We start from the raw sequence: 19,678 nt of genomic DNA on the forward strand, positions 1-19,678 counted from the left end.
GTTGGAAGAATAACCACATTGTCTTCCGCCATCGCGAATCATATTGGCACTGCAGCCATCTCCGTAGTATGTATACTCCATACAACAAATCCTGCCTTTTAAGGCATATACCATGAAATAAGTATATAAGTAGCCATGGGAAGTTTCTGCCACGCTTCGCCTCTAACCCTACCTGTGTCAATCCTCTGCTCTTCTCCACATCCCCATCACCCACATCCAGTGGTGAAACAGTAGCCGCGAGCAACCATGCCCGACGACATCGAGCAGGGCTACAACAAGGGCACCATCAAAGCCCACGATGTACTCGAAGACTCCCAATCATCCAAAGCCTCAATCGAAGTAGGACAGGAGCATCTCGCAGGCGTCACTCCACCCCACGAATCCTTCGAAGGATATCACCGCTTCGATCCAACAGCAACATGGACACCCCAAGAAGAGAGGAAACTCGTCTTCAAAACAGACTTGATGCTTCTAAGCTGGATATGCTTTATGGTACACCCCATCCCAAAACCCATATGTCTTCAACTGGACCAAATCTAATGATAGAAAAATAAATCAGTTCTTCGGCCTCCAACTCGACCGCGGTAATCTCTCCAACGCACTCACAGATCACTTCCTAGCAGACCTAAACATGACCACTGACGACTACAACAACGTACATATCCCCCCATCCCCATCCTCTCCCCTTACCACCATCCCATCTACTGACTACCTTTCTCCCAAATACAGGGCTCAACAATCCAACTCGTCTGCTTCCTGGCCGCAGAATTCCCCGTCCAGCTTCTAATCAAGCGATTCGGCTTCAAGCGCGTCCTGCCCGTCATGATGCTCGCTTGGAGTTTGGTTTCCTGGACGCAGGCGTGGATGACCAGCCGGGCATCGTTCTACGTGACGAGAGCGCTTATTGGTGCCTTCGAGGGAGGGTTTATCCCTGGTACGATTCTCTTCGCGACTTATTTTTATAAGACGAAGGAGTTGTCGGTGAGATTGGCGTTCTTTTGGTCGACTTTGAATGTAAGTCTACCTCTCCATTGCATGATGGTTTTGGAGATGAGGAAGAGAGAGAGAGAGAGATGTGGAATCGGGGCTAATATACGATTGGTGATATAGGTTGCTCGCATCGTTTCCTCCTTGCTAGCTGCTGGTATTTTGCAAATGCGCGGCGTCGAGGGAAAGTCGGGCTGGTTCTGGCTTTTCTTGATTGATGGGTTGCTTACGTTTGTTATTGGGTTGGTTGTATGTGGTTCTCTATCTCGAGGTATACAGAGAGGAGATATTTGCTAACAGCTAAACAGAGTCTTTTCTACCTTCCCAGTTCCCCAACGAATACCAAGAGTGTCTTGTTCCCCCGGCCGTGGTATTCTGAGCGCGAAGAGGTGATCATGATTAACGTGAGTGCTCATAAACGATGACTTTTCCAATTGAAAGAATCTGACTAACTCCAACAGCGCCTCCTGCGCGATGACCCCTCCAAAGGCCTAACGCATATCAACGAGCGCGCCACACTACACGACATCTTTGAAGCATGGAAAGACCCCTCAATGTGGGGACTTTACTTCATCGGCCTAGTAGCCTACATTCCTCAAAGTCCCGTGCAATCCTACCTCTCGCTCACCCTGACTCGTCTTGGCTTTGACACCTTCGACGCAAACATGCTGTCGATCCCGTCCGCCGCGCTACAAATCATTCTCATGCTTGCCGTTTCCAAAAGCAGTGATATCTTTGGCGAGCGGACGTTCCATTGCTTCTTCGGTGAGTTTTGGTCTCTACCGCTGCTGGCGGCTTTGGTTGCGCTGCCGAATTATGGATATAACTGGGCGCGGTTTGCCGTTTCCACGATGATTTCCGGGTATCCGTATTTTCATCCGATTGTGTCGGCCTGGATTTCCGAGAATACGTTTGATGTGAAGAAGAGAGCGATTACGGCGGCCACGTATAATGTGATTGTGCAGATTGGGTCGATCATTTCTTCTCGTAAGTGATTTGACCATGACCCGGTTGAAATATTGGCAAGTTGACTGATTGTTCAACAGAGATTTATCGGACGAGTGATTCGCCGTATTATTACACTGGTAATAAGGTACTGATTGCTCTGTGCGTGCTCTCGTTGGCAGTGTTTGTCGCCCAACGTGAATTCTTGCGGCATCTGAACAGACAAAAGGAGAGGAAATGGCAAGCCATGTCTCCCGAGGAGCGGGTTTTGTACCAATCTGACAGGGAAGAACGAGAAAAGGAAGGAAATAAGCGGCTAGACTTCCGCTTCAAATACTGATGAGACGAATGTATTCTAATCAAACATGTTGGTAATGGTAATCTGGACTTGATAATTGGTTTCTTGGACATAATGCGGCTGAATTCGCTTGAAACAGCAAATGGGTATATTCAGAGAATGGTGCTCATACAATGATTGGGATTATCTTTGTTAAGAAAGCAGAAATCCTTCGCCGGACAAGACTGCATCTGGAAAGTCATTGCTTGAAAAGTTGAGTTCAGGTGTGAACTGACCCTCCGGAATTTGCGAAATAAAGTCGTTTATCAGCATTTCAACGGAGCCAGAGGGTAAAGCAGGCGACAGGTAACTCATGGATGTACTTCTCGCATCCTCCAGAGGTAGCGAGTATGGTAGCAAGTTGCCAAAAGAGGGGTCATAGACGCTGTGAGAAGACTCAAGTTGCGTAGGAAATGTTGACTCCGCAAACTCGGGGAATAGCATGTCTTCCAGTGGCTGAAGACCGTTGTACCCACTCTGCGCATGGTGCTCGAGACTAAGACTATCTTGTATATGCCCTTGGCCCACAGACTGCATTGTAGGGATCTGAGCCTCGGTGGCAGTAGACCAATTATTGAGCGGGCTGATGTCGTCAGCTATGGGACCTGCAGCTTCCATTGCAGTAGTAGCCCGTTTATGTGTTAGGTCCTCTCCACTTGACGCAGAAGTTGTGGTAGCTGCAGGTAGCATTTTACTTTTGACTGGTGGTTGTAGTTCTCTTATTGGAGGTGATAAAGCAGGGCCGCTTCTAGCCTGAGCATCTGCCATCTTTCTATACAGTAACTCAGCTAGCTCCTTGTTTCCCCCACCTCTGAAAGTGGAGAGGATGGAGTGTAAGCGGGCTAAAATACTGCTGGGGCGGCTTTCATTATCCCAAGAAGGCGCCCGTGGCAACATTGCGAGGTCTATTACGGCATCGGCGAGTGAGCTGGCAATTTCATAGAGTTTCAACTCCTGAAAATCCAATCAGTGGTCATTCCTCTGGGGCTGCTGAAAGTAACATACCATACCGAGCCCATGGGCTTCGATGGCCGCTCGTGGTAGTTGCGATACTATGTTCAATAGCTCCTTTGCGACCAAGATTGGAAAGGATGGAGAAGTGGGCCAATGAGTAGAAGATCCATGAGCGCTTTTTTTGGACGAGAATTTCCACAAGATCATGCGCATCCAATGTCTGGTAACGCAAAGGTCTGCCTTCTGTACGTCTGAAATATGGTCCAACAAAGCTGATCCGTCCTGCAAATTATCTTGCAGTAGCCTGAGAAAACGGCTGTCTAGGTTAGGAACTTCGCTGGACAGTGGCTCAAAGCCTCCCTTATCATCCTCGATGATGTCAAACATTTTTGACTGTTCGAACAGTCGGAACAGATTGAGCAGTTTCAGGAAGGCCGGCAGAACCTGGGGCTCATCATTCGCATCAAGCTCTGGGGTTGAGATATCTGTTCTCAAGACTACGGGAAGTTTGTGAAGTATGCAGACGCCGCTATGAGAACGTTAGGGACAATGACACAAAGCAAGAGCGGATTCTTTACCGTTCGGTGACAAACAACAGCCATAGCACACGGCGACGCATTTGTTGCTCATCCGATGGAAGGCCAGCGTACGAGACTTCTCGATGCAGGCACATCATCTGGGCGAGTGTGATAGCCTCCCTCAAGTACAACAGTGATTCGCTGGCGCCCGATTGGTGGTTCTCGAAGTATACATGAAGGAAGAAGGCCGTCCGCACATTGTTCAAATTGAGCTTTGATCGGTAATCGCAGGATCTGCGGGCCTTCATACACTCCGCTGCAAATGTTTCCGCAGTCACCGACTTGTCAGGGAGAGAACTTTGCCCAAGCCTTAACTGAGCAATCGTCGCCGCTGCCACCGCAGTTGCCAATGCATATGTCTCGTGGTCATTCTCCTCAATATCCTGTTGTAAACTGGACATGACACTTTCGACATCGACGATCGGCCAGACCGGGTACATTCGCACGTGGTATATATAAAGCGGGGATGCCAGGACATTGGTGGGTATGCGAGATCTGTGTCGCTCGAAATGTTAGAAGGTAATAAGCACAAAAAAGTGGCTTTCTGGCTGCACGACAAGATACGAGAATAGTCGTTAACATACCTTTCTGATTTTGCACTATATTCTCGCTGGACCGGTGTCGAGGCGTGATCGGTCTCCAGAATCTCCCCGCTCTCGGGAATCGATGGTAGAGCATCGTGTACCTCGATACCGCGTTGGGCTTGGTCTATAAGGTACTTGGTAGTTGCGCGCAGCTTCTGAGGACCGCGAGGTTGCTGGACCCGGATGTAGGTACACTTGATGCGTGCATTGAAGCAGGACCGACATGGCTGACCACCACCACAGCGAATCTTTCGAATCTTACAGCCGTCGCATGCTTTCTTGGTTATACTTGCTCTGGAAGACATCTTTGTGGTTGTCAAGTCGCAGGCGTAGCACAAATTGCTTCGATTGAATGCATGACAAAGGAAACAGGACGGAGTTGCGAGAAAAGTTGAACGGCAATGGGCTGTCAGTTGAGCCGAAAATCAGCCAGTAGCGTAACGCTGCATATCCCAAATGATGCGAGGAGACGATTAACCCGAGGTCATTGCGGGGCAAAGCCTACGCATTCGCTGACTGGTGCAGCTTGAAGCGACGCTTGGTGCAGACGTGGCGTATCCGAGTCTTTCGACGGAGCAGTTCTGGTTGACTCCGCTGCGAAGGTGCTGTATTGCTTGACTTGTGAATTTTGTCGAAAAGGTGTTGCAATGATACGATGAGGATGTCTAATGATAGCGGGTGATTGCGCCTTCAACTCCACGCGGCACGCCATTATCGAGACCCACCTCGTGTGCCTGGACTGTCCATCACAGACATCAGGGGATGTTCGTCCTGAAAAGCAATGCCTTCTTAGATGCAGAGTCACAAAGCTGATTTTATAGCGAATAAACACGAGGAGAAGCGGCAAAAACAATTGCAGTGACGATCACAGAATGTTGAAGTGGTTTGCAGGAGATCGCATCTTCTTCGTTGGCATCAAATATACCACAGGAACCTTTTCGGCATCCCATCAGGTAATGGCGAAGTAATTGGTGGTATTCAAAGTCACTCTTGGACCATAACTGTGACAGAACGTAGAGAGGATGGTAGAAAGGTAAAAGATCAAGAAAATCTTCAGCAACGGTGGATGGATGTACTTGTAGGAACTCGGTCGCTGCTGGCTGGACTATAAACGGCTGTCTGCCTGCTGTCACCTGACAAGCGTACTATCTCTTATGGGATAATAATCACAGATTGCACTCATTTACTCCAATTAATACTGCTAAGGCCTCTCCTCCACACTCGTGGCTATTGCTATCTTCACATTGCAGCACTCCATTAGCAGTACATGGAAACCGGAGATGGACACTGAGCAGCCTTTCTCGGAACTGGCTAAAACCACTAGTGCCTATGCTAAAACATCCAGGCTAAAGCAGAGCCAGACCCTCCGAGTATTCCCCCGACGCCTTTGCTGGCCTCCGCATTTGCCCCTCCTTGACTTATTGCTCATATGATTGGTCTTCACAAGCACGAGGACCCGGAGACTCTGTCAAGAACAGCTCTCATTCGATTCTAGTACAATGACCGCCTCTGCCTGACCAATCGCGGCCAGATCGCGATGGCAGCTTCCCGGGCGCAACGCAATGACTGTCGCAACCAAATAAATTGGTTCACGACCCCTCACAGATTGCAATGAATACGCTCTGGCTTTCCATTCTATTCCCTGTTTACGTTTCACTGGCTCTCAAGAAGATACTCTACATATAATCATGGCGTGGCCAAACAAGAACAAGGACATGCTCTACCGGCGAGTGGGCAATTCTGGTCTCCACGTCTCTGCACTTGGACTGGGAGGCTGGTTGACGTGAGTATCTGTTCATCTCCAGAGGAGAGTTGTACATGGCTAATTCTTGACTATAGTTTTGGCGGTCATGTCGACAACGGTAAAAATCACTAAGTCTGCCTTAAGGCGCACCAAAAGCTAACTCATTGCCCTAGAAATCACCTTCAACTGCATGAAGCAAGCTTACGACTTGGGAATCAACTTTTTCGACACAGCTGAGAGCTATGCGGGCGGACAATCAGAAATCGTCATGGGTCAAGCCATCAAGAAGTTTGGCTGGAAGCGCAGCGATCTTGTCATTAGCACCAAGGTACGTGCCATTCTATGCGGCCAGAGTAGACGCAAGTTAATCAGTCAACAGCTCAATTGGGGTCTGGCGAATGGCGAGATTCTAATCAATAACCACGGTCTATCCCGCAAACACATCATCGAAGGCACACGAGCATCTCTTGAGCGTCTACAGCTCGAATATGTCGACATCATATACGCCCACCGCCCCGACCGTCTAACACCCATGGAAGAGACAGTGAGAGCCTTCAACCATGTCATTGAGAAGGGATGGGCATTCTACTGGGGTACATCGGAATGGTCCGCGGACGAGATCAGCGAGGCTTGTGGTATTGCCAGAGCTCTGGGACTGATTGCGCCCATTGTCGAACAACCTCTGTACAATATGTTGGATCGGCAGAAGGTGGAAGGCCAGTACCAACGACTGTACTCCCGCTGCGGCATTGGGTTGACCACCTTCTCACCATTGAAGATGGGTCTCCTCAGTGGCAAGTACAACGATGCGACGACGCAGCCTCCACCAGGATCTCGCTTCGCAGAGAGCAACGACAAGTTCGCAAGCAGCGTGCGCAGAGACTGGGAGAACGAGCAATGGGCTGGCAACATCAAGAAGATCGTTGGATTGAAGGTATGCTACTTCACTCGATCAATTAAGGCATAGCGCTGACAAACTTCTAGGAGTTTGCGGACAAAATGGGCGTCAAACTGTCGCAATTGGCTCTGGCCTGGTGCCTGAAGAACGAGAATGTCTCCGCTGTGATCACCGGCGCCTCTCGGCCAGAGCAGGTTGTTGACAATGTAGAGAGTCTAAAGTTACTCCCACGCCTGACACCGGAGATCATGGCCGAGATTGATGAGTATTTGCAGAACAAGCCAGACCAGGACCCAGCCAGACAAGATTAGCCAAGTATCAATAATGTAGACATGACACGAGCACAGAATAAAAGCAAAATACAAATTTCAGTTCAACCAATCTTTACATAGAACCATAAGCACGTGTCCGCCCGCCATCTCACCTATTACATCACCCCCGCATTTCCCCCCTCCACTCACCCAAACACCCCATACTCTTCAAACCATCTATCCCCTTACCACTATTTATCAACAATACAGACCAACAATGACCACCCTTAATGAATCCACACCCCCCACCAACCACCCCCAGTCCACCAGCCACACCACACCTCTCTAACCACCATCAACAAGAAAAGAAACCCCCCCTCCTCACCCTCCCCCCAGAACTCCACCTCCAAATAACCTCCCACCTCCCCCTCCTCCCAGACATCTACTCCCTCCAAGCAACCTGCACCTACTTCTACACTCTCCTCCCACAACCCAGCCACTCGGCGCTCCTCGCAGCCGAAACCACCGAGTACGCCATCGCCCACGATCTCTACACCTGCAGATACTGTCTGCGGCTACGTCCCGGCTCTGTCTTCGCGGACCGGATGCTCCGGCGCGGAAGAGGTCGGTACGGACGGGACAGGGCGAAGAGGTTCTGTGTTGACTGTGGGGTTCTGCCGAGGGGGGAGGGCGAGGGCGAGGAGGCGAGGTATGGGGCCGGGGCATTGGTGAGGGTGGAGGGGGAGCTGAGGGTGTTCTGTGGTGGTTGTGGTGGGTTGAGGAGGGTGGGGATGGTGTTGGGGGTTGCGGGTGGTGTTGGTGGTGGGGGGAAGAGGGAGAGGGTTGTTTGTGAGGGGTGTTGGGGGGTGGCGGGGTGGATTTAATGGATCCCATGTGATGGTGTTGTGATACCCATTTGATGTTTATTTATTGCTTTTGTGCTTGAGAAGGGGATAGGGAAGCGGCAAGTAAGTGTGGGATATGCCTCTGCATTAAGAACATGATTTGAACAGGGATACCAACGCAGACTGACAGGAAACAAGGTTTTAGTTATAGGAAACCATTCAACGAGCCGGCGATCTCAATGTCCCCCTCTTCGTTGTCTACATCGTCGTCGTCACTCCGTGCATCAAAGTCGAAGTAAAAGTCCGCGTGCTCGTCAGAGATGTCACACTCGGTCAAGATCATGGTACTGGTTTGGTCCAAGCAGGTCCATGATCTACCAATGCCCTTTGCTATGGCTTTTTGGTCTTGCGGGCTCAACTCCGCCAAGTACCGAAGGCCGTAGGAGACTTTGTATCCGTCGTGATCACTGTTAGAAGACTCAGCAGGGCTGGATGGGGATAGCGTATCTTCTTCGGGAGTAAACCGCTCGACAACCATCCCATGATTATAATGTGTCACATATACATCGTGAACGGTTCCAGTCGTGGGTGCCTTCAGCCCCTTAATAAGGTACTTTTCAAGCACTTCCGTATCACTAGCACTATGCGTTCGTGATGCCGATATACTCCGAACTTTAGCATAGCGAATACCACCCTTCTTCAATGCACCGATCATCAAATCCCGAAGCGTCACCTCACGATCCTCTTCCACAGAGGTAGATGTAGATGTAGCCGACGAACAACCAACATAATCCTCCGCTGCCGCAAACAGAACAGCAAGAATACACGCCATCATAACCGCCAATCCGTAGCAACTTCCAACCTGTAGAATATTGCAGATGCATTCAGTTAACACAGCCGTGGCCATAATATAGGTCAGCCTGCAGATACATCAGTCAACCAAATCACTATGAGGTGCTGGAAATCCCACTTATTATGACTGCGTCCCATTGCACATACAACCCTGTCCAACGTCATGGAGAAATAATCTTCTGCACACTCATCACGCACCAGCGAATTATCATATCGCCTCAACGTCCGAGCGAACTCATAATCATGTCCCCAGACATGAACCGTGATCTCCCCATTCAGGACTTCCCCATCTGTAGTGATCGAGTACATCTGGGCTGCTTCGTAAGCTGCAAGCAACAGGAGTATAGGTTTGAGCATTTTGGCGGCTGTTTCGTGGTCCAGGTCCTTTCCAGCGGACTGAGATGTGCTGTACAACCCAAAACATGTCAGCCATCACATAGCCTACCCAGACAATAATCAAAGACATACCTATCCCGAAAGCGAGAATACAAAGCGCAAGCGCACACAACAGAACGTACAACGTTCCAAACACCTCTCACAACGCCACTCAAACACTCAGAAATCATAGCAGCTGTATATGACTGCTGATTGAAAATGCTACGCGCAGTTTCGCGCGACACGCGAGCATCATATTCTGAGAGCAGGGCTGTTGCGACCTGAGGAGTGAATTCTGTGAATTGTTGTGCACCGCTATTACTGATGGGTTTATTCACGATCGGGGGGCCTGAGCGGTGGTCACGAGGGTATGATCCTGGTATTTTGATGATGACGGAGTCCATGGTTGGGGATTGGATTGGGTGTTGAGGTAAAGGAGGTTGGGCTGTGCATTATGGAGGGGGGATACTATTTGTGTTGGATATGTTTGGTTGTTGGTTTGTTTTGGGTTGGGTTAGTTTGATTGCTATGTAGATTGTAGGGGTGGTAGTGAATGGTAGGGTGGTGTGGTTGGCTATAATTCTCAGTATGGAGTAGTAGGGCTTTGGTATTAATGATAGAGATACACGTTGGTAGTACTAGGGATGAGATGATCGGTATACATATTATCTTAGAGAGGATTCTTTCCTTGAACTTATAAATACTGTAATTGAGAGGCACTTGTCTTTAAACCAAAAAAGAGTTGGAATCGAAAATTGCTAGTTACAGCTCAAACAGAGCAGAAACATACTTTCGGTAGCATGCAGTGAGTGCAAGATCAACACTGTCAATAAGCCCTCGTGTCATACATACACTAGACTCGTGACACAATCTTCAACCCCTACTTGAAGACAATAACTGAATTACAAACAACCAATAGCAAATGCACCATCTATCCAAGTGATAGCCCTGAGAGAACCTGAAGAATGCCGTCCAAATCAGATGACTAACCCAGGGGCAGGAATCCAGATCCAAGCAACCTTAAGTGCAGATATACCAATCAGACCGGATCAACCACACTTAGCTCTAATGACGCCATATCGTAAACAAATCACCAATATAAACTTTCAGTAGATATCAACATAGTAGTATTCAAATCTATATACTACATACTACTTAATTCCCAGTATTGACAAAATCTCCCTTGCTGACCCCACAGCAAACCCGGCATTTCCCTGCAAAAGCAAGCCACTCGGAAATAAACAATCCTGCTGACTGACAGGCCAATCAATCCTATAGTAATGTATTTGCAAGCAAAAAAAAGCAATACACCATAAAACACAGTAAGCATCAAGCATATATCCCGGTTTTTACAAATATAACCTCAAACTGAATTAATCAGAGTAGTACTTTCCATCACATTCCATCAGAGTGTATGATCGTCCACCGCCATTCCGCTGATTTGTCATCTCAGCTTCAAGTTTAGGAATCAACCCCTCTCTCTCCACTCCGCCTTGATCCGATCTATATTCTCCTAAACATATTTATAACCCAAGGATTGTCCACAGCTTGCTTGATTGCTTCATCATACCAAACCAGAACAAACCTCCTCAATCCCCAAACAATACTATACACCAACATCACAACCGCCAAAATGTCCTTCGGAACCATCTACACCTACCCCAACAACCCCCGGGTCATGAAGGTACTTCCCAACCCCCCCACCCCCACTATATCCCCTCCACCCATCACCAACTACTAACCACCAACACCATTAAACCAGACCCAAGCGGCTGCCAACTTCAACAACCTAACCCTCACCCTGGCCGATTTCAAGATGGGCGAAACCAACCGTGACCCCGCTTTCCTCAGCAAATTCCCCATGGGCAAGGTGCCCGCCTTCGAAGGCGCGGACGGCACCCTCCTGGCCGAATCCGACGCCATCACGCAGTTCGTGGCCGAGAGCGGACCCGCAGCGGGCCAGTTGGTCGGCAGCACGCCTGCCGAACGGGCGCTGATCCGTCAGTGGATCTGCTTCGCGGACGGAGAGGTGCTGAGCGGAGTGACTTCGTTGGCGCTGTGGCGGATTGGGTACAAGGCGTATGATGAGGCAACGGAGAAGAGTGGGCTGGAGAAGTTGACCCGTGCGTTGGGAGCTTTGGAGAATCGGTTGAAGGGGAGGACTTGGGTGGCTACGGAGAAGTTGAGCTTGGCGGATATTAGTCTGGCCGCGGCGTTGTATTGGGGGTTCTCGTTGAGTATTGATGCTGAGATGAGGAAGGAGTATCCCGGTGTGGTGGCTTGGTATGAGCGGGTTCTTGAGAGTGAGCATGTTAAGGAGGCGTTTGGACCTAAGGTCTTTGTGGAGAAGAGGAAGGAGCCTGAGAACTAGGTCAGGGGAGATACATGGATTGGGGCCGGTCCGCGATCATGATTTATGACTTGACTTCTTAGGAAAAGCAATGCAAATTGACTGTGATCAACCGAAATAATAATGTATTGGTTCTCTGCTAGCGATATATACCATTATGGGTCCAGCCACAACCAGCAGCCCTGCTATGAATGTGTCTGGTATGAATGTATGGACAAGGGACAGGTAGGGCTTGCTGCACGAGCAGAATCATTCATTTACAGACGAGCATGGAAGTTCTGATCGCCTCTCCGCATCGATCGGGCCAGATTACGACTAGCCCGGTCGGCAATGGCCATGTTGGTGAGCATGGGGTTGACGCCACTGGCGCTGGGGAAGACGGACGCATCCACCACATACAGACCCCGGGTGCCCCAGACTTGACAGTCCGAGTCTACCACACTGGTCCTTGGTGATTTGCCCATTCGACACGTCCCCATTTGATGCGCACTGGCAAACATGGTTCGCTCCGGATCAAGGGGTTTCTTGCGACGCACTTCCGCGATCCAAGCCTGAAGTGCTGCATTATTGGCACCTTCTGTATCCTCGGCATCGGATTCCACCGGGCGGATGAACGGGGGCACTTCACGCCATGAAGTGTGGAATTCCTTTGCGCCCGAAACATATGCCATTTTGGCACTGGCGATTATACCTTCGACAATGTGCTTACGATCCGTGGGTGAAACAGCATAGTCAATGCGAATTCGTCCATCACCCGGGTCTGGATAAACCCGCCCAGTGCCTCGATCGCGCGCAAGCATGATCAGACCGGCCATGCGAGGCAACTTCTGCACCCAGAGCTTATAGTCGAGACCATTGCGCCAGGGGAATAGAGGGAGAAAAGCCGCGGGCACCATTGACAAGGCCTCGATCTTAACTCCATGACCTTGGTTATCTAGGTTCTCGAGCTCATTGACGACGGTGGTCAGCGCAGCGCCTTCCCAAGGGCGGAACTCCTCATCTAGCACTGCACCCGCAATGGCAACTGTGGATAACGTTAGCAATGACATTCCCTTCCCGCAGAGAGCATCTTACCAGGATGAAGGTGGAGATTCCGGCCAATCTGGGGATTCTTCAGTCCACTGCGAAGAAGCAGCAAAGGACTTTGCAGAGTGCCGCAAGAGACGACAACCCGTTTCGCCTTGATGGTGACATTTCGCGTAACTGCAGTTGCACCTGAACGACCTAGGTACGCATCCCTGGACGTCCACACTCCCTCGACCCCTGACGCTACCTGGCCATCTTTAGTGTCCGTGAACAGGATCTTGTTTGCACGGAAGCCTTCAATGAAGGTTGCGCCGGCTGTCGCGGCATCTGCCAGAAAAGTTTCCGTGGGGCCCTTCTTCCCCGTGGAATGGCAGCCGAGCGTACAGTAGCCACAATAATGCTCGGTGTGGCCCGTATTCTGGGGCACGGTCTTCGCAGCGTAGCCCAGTCTGCGAGCTCCCTCGAGGATAAAGCGATTTGTCTTGTTGTGCTTTATATGCTCAACGTCGACCCCCATCCGGTCCGAAACACGGTCCAGACAGTTCTGGAACTCCATCGAGGTAAAGAAAGGCAGACCATTCTTCGCCCATTCCTCGCGTACAAATCCCTGGGTCTGCAGGGCAGCGGACCAGTTGACCGTGCCACCGCCACCCCAGGTTGAACCGGCCAGAACAGCCATCGAGCCATCATCGGTCACGACGGAACCCCCTGACTCGAACATGCTATTAAAGGCCTCGTTGAAGTTCATGGGAAAGTGGTTTGACGTGTAGTGATAAGATTTGTCCAATACTAGTACTTTGTGGCCTGCTTCGGCCAGGTTCTTCGCAGCCACGCTACCACCGCAACCACTACCAACGATGACCACGTCGGTCTCGATGGTCTCCGGCTCATCCGCGGCGGGAAATTGAAGGAAGGTGTGCTTGAAACCATCGGCAGGCTTGCCGTGCACTGGCACTCTTGGGAAACCAAGTACAGGAGCAAGAGTTGGGCTGAACTTGACCCAAGTTTGCTTGAACATTCCCGTGCAAGCCCTATAGACACCGCGCAGCGGACTCAGCCGAGAAGTCTCCCATCCTCGGAAGATCTCTTCCCGAACGTGTAACGGTTGTTCGTGGATCGGAGTTACAGATCCTGTCAGGAGAAGCGATCCCGCCCGGGTACTGTTCTCACGTCAGCTTTGACTGTTACGACCCACGTCTGAGGATTGATACGCACTTGAGAGCATTGAGGATAAATCCCAGGCCATTTCTCCCTTCGTCGTGCACATACTGCGCGAATAGGCGCTGCAAGCCTTCTCGAAACAGAGGGTTTGACGACGCGTCTTCCTCTAGGTACTGTGCTGCAATGGTGCCAGCGTCCGGGGAGTGAATGGATTTAGTCAATGTCGCCAGAGACTTGTTCAGCTCGGAGTGCGGAATGGCTTTGGTCGAGGCTGATTTATATGCAGTCGGACTCCGGATCGAAGGGATGACCGTGTCAGCCAACGATAGAAGAGTGGTCCATTGTTCCTCTGTGAAGATCTTAGTGGTTGGGACTGGAGGCAGAGGCACGTCCAGAGGAACGTATTGAGAGGCTGGTTCCGCCATGGTGTGCGTGTCCACCGGATAGGATAGCGATATATGTATAGAAAGTACTCGGTAGTATGTATAAGATGAATGGATGAATTAAAAATGACCAGAAACCATGTTCAAGAGGAACCGGAGTGGAGCAGAGAGATGGTGGTCCACGGCTGCTGCTAATGAATTTGGCGCCTTCAAATAGAACGGAGAAAGACGAGGCGTAAGCAGAGCATCCAACCACCCAAGCGTCGATTACAATCCCAGAGAAGTAATGCTTGCGAGAGTGAGGGGAGGCCAAGTGACTAAAGTCTAGTGGTTGCTGCCAGTCGGGAAAGGGCGATCGAGGAGAGCTAAATGCTAAATGCTGAATGCGCCAGGCACGCCGGGAACGTTTCTCCCAACTCGGTGAGAACACGGGGGTGGCTCCCCATATTTTCTGGTGATTTTGGCGATGTGACGATCAGCGCACGGCACCCGAGGCACATCAAAAAAAAAAAAAGGAGACCAGAACTGGAGAGCAGTGGGGCCATCCGAAAGTCTATATGAGTAGCAACTAGAATCAGGAGCCATGAGATGAATGTTGAAGCTGCTCAGTCCTGCTGGTTGGCTGGTTGGTCGGTTGGCTAATGGGGAAGTTGCGGATCCGCCGAGGGAAAAAGAAAAGCCATTCTTTGGGTGCGGGGGAATGTACTTACTTTAGACACTCAACTCACTCACACATTTGCCATGTGAATCTCGCATGCCCATGTTATGTTTAATTGTCCTTAATACTTTGTCCCCTCGACTCAACTAACAGTACCCCTTTCGCGCTCTACTGCAATAACTGCAATTGAAGCGTCACCATGTTCGTGAGGGATATTAGTTCATCCATACGATCGATACGGTTCCGATGACATCTCCCGCCGGTACATCCAACGGGTGGCTTGCGAGGACAAGGCGCTGCACTCCATCATGATTGCTCCAGTCTTCCTGCTGCTCTGATATCCGCTGAATCAAACTCCAATATAACCCTGGTCCAACAAAACCTGTCCTCACGGCCAGAAGAACAGAAGCCAAAGTTAACCGCTGTGCGTGACAATCCCATCGCCCGGAATGCGCGCGCCGAACCTCCGAGCGCGTAACTCTGGCTGATTCCGCTGCCAGACATCCCAGGGCTGTTGTTGGATCACGATGTGATTCAACTGGTCTTCTCGCCAGCTCACGGTTGATATTTTTTTGCATATAACTGTCGTCGTTCTCCTCTTGAGCTGGACTGAAATTATTAACTTCCCTTATCCAGAGCTGATCCGAACGGGAGCAGTCGACTGAGTGGACAACGTTCTCAAATTGCGACTTCGTGGTTCTGTTTTCTTATATTTTTACTATACATCTTTGGAGAGGCCAGACCATTGTACCGCACACGTCCCGGGGAAGCTACTTTCATTTCCGACCGTGCATTGTGGAGTGAGGGACCCCTTGCAGGCCCGGTCATACCGCAGTACGTGCCGTGCATTCCATCTTGAGCATCACCACATGCGTGGGCTTGAACACGTCTGATTCAGCTCAACAAGACCATCCACCGCGGAACATCATCTCACATTTCACAATGTCGAGTGACGTTGGCCGACCGACGCTAAGCCAAACTCCCAGTAATGGGGAGCCCAAATGCACCCTTCCTCTGGAGAAGGTGTTCTCAATCCAGATAGGAACTGAGCTCTTCCGTCTCTCGGGAGCTTCAATTGCTTCCGATGGTCAGTCGACCCCGACCAGTCGCCCTCATGCTGTTCCTTGCTAAACTTGTCAAGCTCCGTCATACTTTTCCCGCTTCTTCGAGGAGCAGCTTCGCCTGAACGGAGATATCTCCAACGTCAGGACCCTGTATATCGACCGGGATCCCACCACATTCAAGGAGATTGCCAGGCATCTGCAAGGTAAGTAGCATGTATCGCAGAATCCAGCGTCTTAACTAACTGTCGGCAACTAGGCTATCATATACAGCCTAAAGATGGGCCGCAGTTCGTCAAGTTTTTCGCGGATGCCCAATTCTATAGCCGTATGAGACCCGTCCACAACATCATTGAGAAAGCAAGTACTGACACTACCAGTTCCTCGATTGATCTCCCAACTCTTCGAGTCGGAGATCTTCGTCCGAATTGGCGGCCACAATTTCCAGATTCCCCGCGATATCTTCTCTAGCCCAGGGGATTCGCCGAATTTCTTCACATTGGGATTTGCCGCCTTCTTCGCCTCGCCACTGGAAGTATTTCCCGGGCTGGACCGTCAGGGTCTCCTGCGACCTCCAGCAATCACCCCACCCAGCGTCCCCAGCCGCTCGGGCGAGGTCTTTGCGCAGCTCCTCCATCTCCTTCGCGGCTATCCTCTGGAAATTCGAAACGAAGCGCATCGTGCAGAGCTTTTGCGGGATTGCCGCTACTTCCATCTGCGCGGTCTAGAGCAGCAGCTCATACCGCACCATATCAGCTTCAATCCCATTCGCAAACGGGATGAGATTGTCATTCGACTCGAGGACGTCCGTCGGTCAGGCATCGACGTAGACGACATCGCTCTTCCTCCCGGTCACACTCAGGCCGACACCATGTCCGCAGCCCTGGTTACTTACTCTCGCCCGTTTGTCGATGATAAGAAGTACGATCTCATCCTCGAGATAGGGGACGAAAGCACCATCCTCGACATCACCAGCAGACGTCCCACCTTCCTGGGCACCACGAAAGCCCGCGTAAGCAGCCTTCTGCAGGTGATAGCGGGGAAGAAGGGTGACCAGAACCGGCCAGCCGGACAAAAAGAGAGTGCGCCGGAAGACCGTCTGTGGGCCTCTCTCTCAATGGATACCGACATGACCGTCGACGGAGAAAGGGAGTACTTCCCCGACATTCTCCGGGACAGCATGTCCGGCTCGGAGAGTCTGTCAGAGGAGCCGTCGAGGAAGCGCAAGCGCGTTGAAGAGGCGTCCATTAATCGTCCGTGGATTGTCCGCAATGGACAGTGGCGGCTGTGCATGCAACCGAGGGCCAAGGGAGATGGGATGGATATCGTCATGATTGCGGTGAAGTTGGAGGTGTATACGTTGCAGCGGACGCGGAATAAGCAGAGGAAGTTCCTCTCCTCCTGATTTCGTTCTATACCTATCTATACATGACTTTGCTTTAATACTGTACATGTCCCGTTTTACTTTTACTTTATGATAGACCCATGAACTCAATCCGAGAATCCCTCCCACTCGTCTTCCCCTTCATCCTCTTCCGCCTTCTCACCCACCTCATCCTCATTTTGCTCCTCCTTACTCTCCCCGGCTACATTCTCATCCCTCACAAACCCAGCAACAAAGAACCCCCCAGTCCCCTCCTCATCTCCCGGCCAACACCGCAAACACCCCTCCAACTCCTCATCCGACAACGTCACCTCAACCCCTTCACCACCAGTAGCACCCCCCATAACCCCCCTATGCACCCACTTCCTCATCCCAACAGGCTGCTCATCCCTCCTGAGCACCCTCCATCCACGCGTCTTCGCCACCTCCGAGGCCAAAATCCTCGAAACCACCGCCTCATTCTCCAACAAATGGATCGAGCACGTACTATACGTCACCCTCGTCGCGGCAGGGAAACTCAGCGCGTGCTCTACAATCCGCGTCTGCAGGTTCGATAGCTTGATGAGGCGCTCCTCCGTCATTCCGGTTACCGGGACGTCGTTTTCGTCTGTCGCCGAGGGGGTTTCTGTCGCCGTGGTGGTGGGAGGTTTCTTTCCTTCGCGGCTGTCGTCCTCGTCGTTGGCGCGACGCTTGCGCTTTTTCCCTGTTGAAGAAGAGGTAGTGGTAGACTCAGGGAGTGTAAGCTTAGGCACGTCGTCGCGACCGATGATCCCACTTCCGGAGCAGCTCGGGTCGAGGAGTAGGCCTGAGACGTTTTCGAAGCGGGGATCAGTTGGATCCAGCGCGAGGAAATCCTGTCCTGGGAGGACGGTCACCATGGTGTCTGCGCCGGCGGTGGAGACCATTTTCTGGAGGGTTTTAGCTCGGATGGGAGATTGGTCCATCGAGAAGATGTGGTAGGTCCCCGTTTCCTTGTTATTTTTGTGTTGCTGTTTCGCCAACAACGAGGCCATATGCGTGGTCTTATTCCCCGGCGCAGCACACCCATCCAACAATCCACCACCATCATCCCACCCCTCATCCTCATCTCCAACAAGCAAATACGCAGGAAAGCAACTCGCCTTATCCTGCAAGATGATCTCCCCGTTCTTGTACGCCGGCGACGACGTGAACTCCGCTCCTGGCGCAACGGCAATCAAATCCGGGACATGGGGGTCGAGAACCATTCTCTTCGGGAGGGTAAGCTCCGCTAGTGACGAGACCTGTTCGTAGCCTGCGAATGTGGTGGAGAGCTGTTTCTCCAGCGTCGTGCGGATGTTGTTCACTCGCACCCAGCGCGGGTAGATTGCGGTGGAGATGCCTGCTGCGCCTTGGAGAGCGAGCTTCTCCCTCGCGATGGCATTCTTCAGCGCCGGGATCGTGGCGCATCCGCGTCGCACTCGCGCTTTGGTGAATTCTCCGCGGAGACGGGTCTTGTGTCGCTCGATGGTTTGGCGTAGGGGGTGGGTGGATTTGGCGGCCAGGCCGGATTTGGCGAGGAGGAGGTCGTGCACGAGGAGGAGGGAGAGGAGGGGGGTGAGCTGTTATTATTCAGTTGGGCTTGGTTAGTTAGTATTCTCTGGATTGGATTGCTTCGTGGGTTGTGTTGAGCGGGCGGGGATAAGTGGTATGTGTGTATGTGTGGAGGTATGTGTGGTATGTACCTTCGGCTCAAGTTTGAGTATCCCCGCTGCTTCTATTACTTCCTTGAGGAGAATATCCCATTTCGAGGCTTCGATGATGAGGGCGTAGATTTGCGCCGGGGCGGACTTGATGTTGCGGGCGTTGTAGATGCGGGATTTGAAGGAGCCGCCGGTGGTGGAGGGGGCCGTGAGGATGGAGACGGCGTCGTAGTAGAGGGACATGGTGGGAGGGAGAGAAGTGGTGGTTATTGCATGGTAGAGTTGTGGAGATTGAGAGTTGCGATGCGATGCGATGGAAAAGGAAAACTTGATGTTTGCATTGTTTGGTTGGGTTATCGGAGGAGATAAATAACCAAGTCTTTGAGATGATGAACTACAATCAGATGAAGTAACCAATTAGCAAACAAATAATAATTTATATATCTATCCTCCTATCTCCATCACAAAGACTATATACCACAAGAGGTAAGTAAGTAATATGGCAAACATACCCAACCCTATCATGTACAACCAAACACGAGGCATATAAATGGTTGGATAGCCTTATCTCCGCATCTCCGTCCGATCTATACTTAAACCCGCATATCCCCCATCCCACACAATTCCCTCCACCTACAATCTCA

The 19,678-nt window shown here is 51.1% G+C and overlaps 8 protein-coding genes across 8 annotated transcripts; 4 read left to right on the forward strand and 4 right to left on the reverse strand.

The window, feature by feature from the left end:
* Positions 1–246: 246 nt before the first annotated feature.
* BO85DRAFT_378710 (putative MFS transporter) lies at positions 247–2,272 on the forward strand (the record flags this gene model as incomplete). The annotated part of the gene is made up of 7 exons (XM_025656310.1): positions 247–492; positions 560–655; positions 730–981; positions 1,111–1,236; positions 1,296–1,391; positions 1,449–1,974; positions 2,034–2,272. The coding sequence occupies 7 exons, from the start codon at positions 247–249 to the stop codon at positions 2,270–2,272; spliced, it is 1,581 nt and encodes a 526-aa protein (XP_025512703.1).
* BO85DRAFT_100683 (Zn(II)2Cys6 transcription factor) lies at positions 2,203–4,779 on the reverse strand. The gene is made up of 4 exons (XM_025653772.1): positions 4,386–4,779; positions 3,802–4,296; positions 3,275–3,752; positions 2,203–3,223 (listed from the first exon to the last, which is right to left on the reverse strand). Exons 1-4 carry the CDS (start codon positions 4,688–4,690, stop codon positions 2,423–2,425), a joined length of 2,079 nt encoding a protein of 692 aa, XP_025512704.1. The 5' UTR covers positions 4,691–4,779; the 3' UTR covers positions 2,203–2,422.
* A 983-nt stretch (positions 4,780–5,762) lies between these two features.
* On the forward strand, positions 5,763–7,338 carry BO85DRAFT_480261 (putative voltage-gated K+ channel beta subunit (KCNAB); the record flags this gene model as incomplete). Its single annotated transcript, XM_025662997.1, has 5 exons — positions 5,763–6,168; positions 6,225–6,247; positions 6,303–6,457; positions 6,509–7,063; positions 7,114–7,338. Exons 1-5 carry the CDS (start codon positions 6,074–6,076, stop codon positions 7,336–7,338), a joined length of 1,053 nt encoding a protein of 350 aa, XP_025512705.1. The 5' UTR covers positions 5,763–6,073.
* Positions 7,339–8,328: 990 nt separating this feature from the next.
* BO85DRAFT_378428 (uncharacterized protein) lies at positions 8,329–9,754 on the reverse strand (the record flags this gene model as incomplete). Its single annotated transcript, XM_025656297.1, has 3 exons — positions 8,329–9,043; positions 9,064–9,381; positions 9,444–9,754. The coding sequence occupies 3 exons, from the start codon at positions 9,752–9,754 to the stop codon at positions 8,329–8,331; spliced, it is 1,344 nt and encodes a 447-aa protein (XP_025512706.1).
* Positions 9,755–10,712: 958 nt separating this feature from the next.
* On the forward strand, positions 10,713–11,875 carry BO85DRAFT_452228 (glutathione S-transferase family protein). Its single transcript, XM_025660770.1, has 2 exons — positions 10,713–11,034; positions 11,113–11,875. Exons 1-2 carry the CDS (start codon positions 10,984–10,986, stop codon positions 11,719–11,721), a joined length of 660 nt encoding a protein of 219 aa, XP_025512707.1. The 5' UTR covers positions 10,713–10,983; the 3' UTR covers positions 11,722–11,875.
* BO85DRAFT_100809 (long chain fatty alcohol oxidase) lies at positions 11,840–14,598 on the reverse strand. Its single transcript, XM_025653773.1, has 3 exons — positions 13,942–14,598; positions 12,775–13,886; positions 11,840–12,724 (listed from the first exon to the last, which is right to left on the reverse strand). Exons 1-3 carry the CDS (start codon positions 14,310–14,312, stop codon positions 11,958–11,960), a joined length of 2,250 nt encoding a protein of 749 aa, XP_025512708.1. The 5' UTR covers positions 14,313–14,598; the 3' UTR covers positions 11,840–11,957.
* Positions 14,599–15,663: 1,065 nt separating this feature from the next.
* On the forward strand, positions 15,664–17,495 carry BO85DRAFT_452231 (uncharacterized protein). The gene is made up of 5 exons (XM_025660771.1): positions 15,664–15,762; positions 15,836–16,015; positions 16,070–16,195; positions 16,249–16,317; positions 16,370–17,495. The coding sequence occupies exons 2-5, from the start codon at positions 15,871–15,873 to the stop codon at positions 17,392–17,394; spliced, it is 1,365 nt and encodes a 454-aa protein (XP_025512709.1). The 5' UTR covers positions 15,664–15,762; positions 15,836–15,870; the 3' UTR covers positions 17,395–17,495.
* BO85DRAFT_427165 (rRNA (cytosine-C5-)-methyltransferase RCM1) lies at positions 17,387–19,316 on the reverse strand. Its single transcript, XM_025658145.1, has 2 exons — positions 19,077–19,316; positions 17,387–18,953 (listed from the first exon to the last, which is right to left on the reverse strand). Exons 1-2 carry the CDS (start codon positions 19,275–19,277, stop codon positions 17,481–17,483), a joined length of 1,674 nt encoding a protein of 557 aa, XP_025512710.1. The 5' UTR covers positions 19,278–19,316; the 3' UTR covers positions 17,387–17,480.
* Positions 19,317–19,678: the final 362 nt, after the last annotated feature.

This window comes from Aspergillus piperis (assembly GCF_003184755.1).
Source record: "Aspergillus piperis CBS 112811 unplaced genomic scaffold BO85scaffold_18, whole genome shotgun sequence".
Taxonomy (NCBI): domain Eukaryota; kingdom Fungi; phylum Ascomycota; class Eurotiomycetes; order Eurotiales; family Aspergillaceae; genus Aspergillus; species Aspergillus piperis.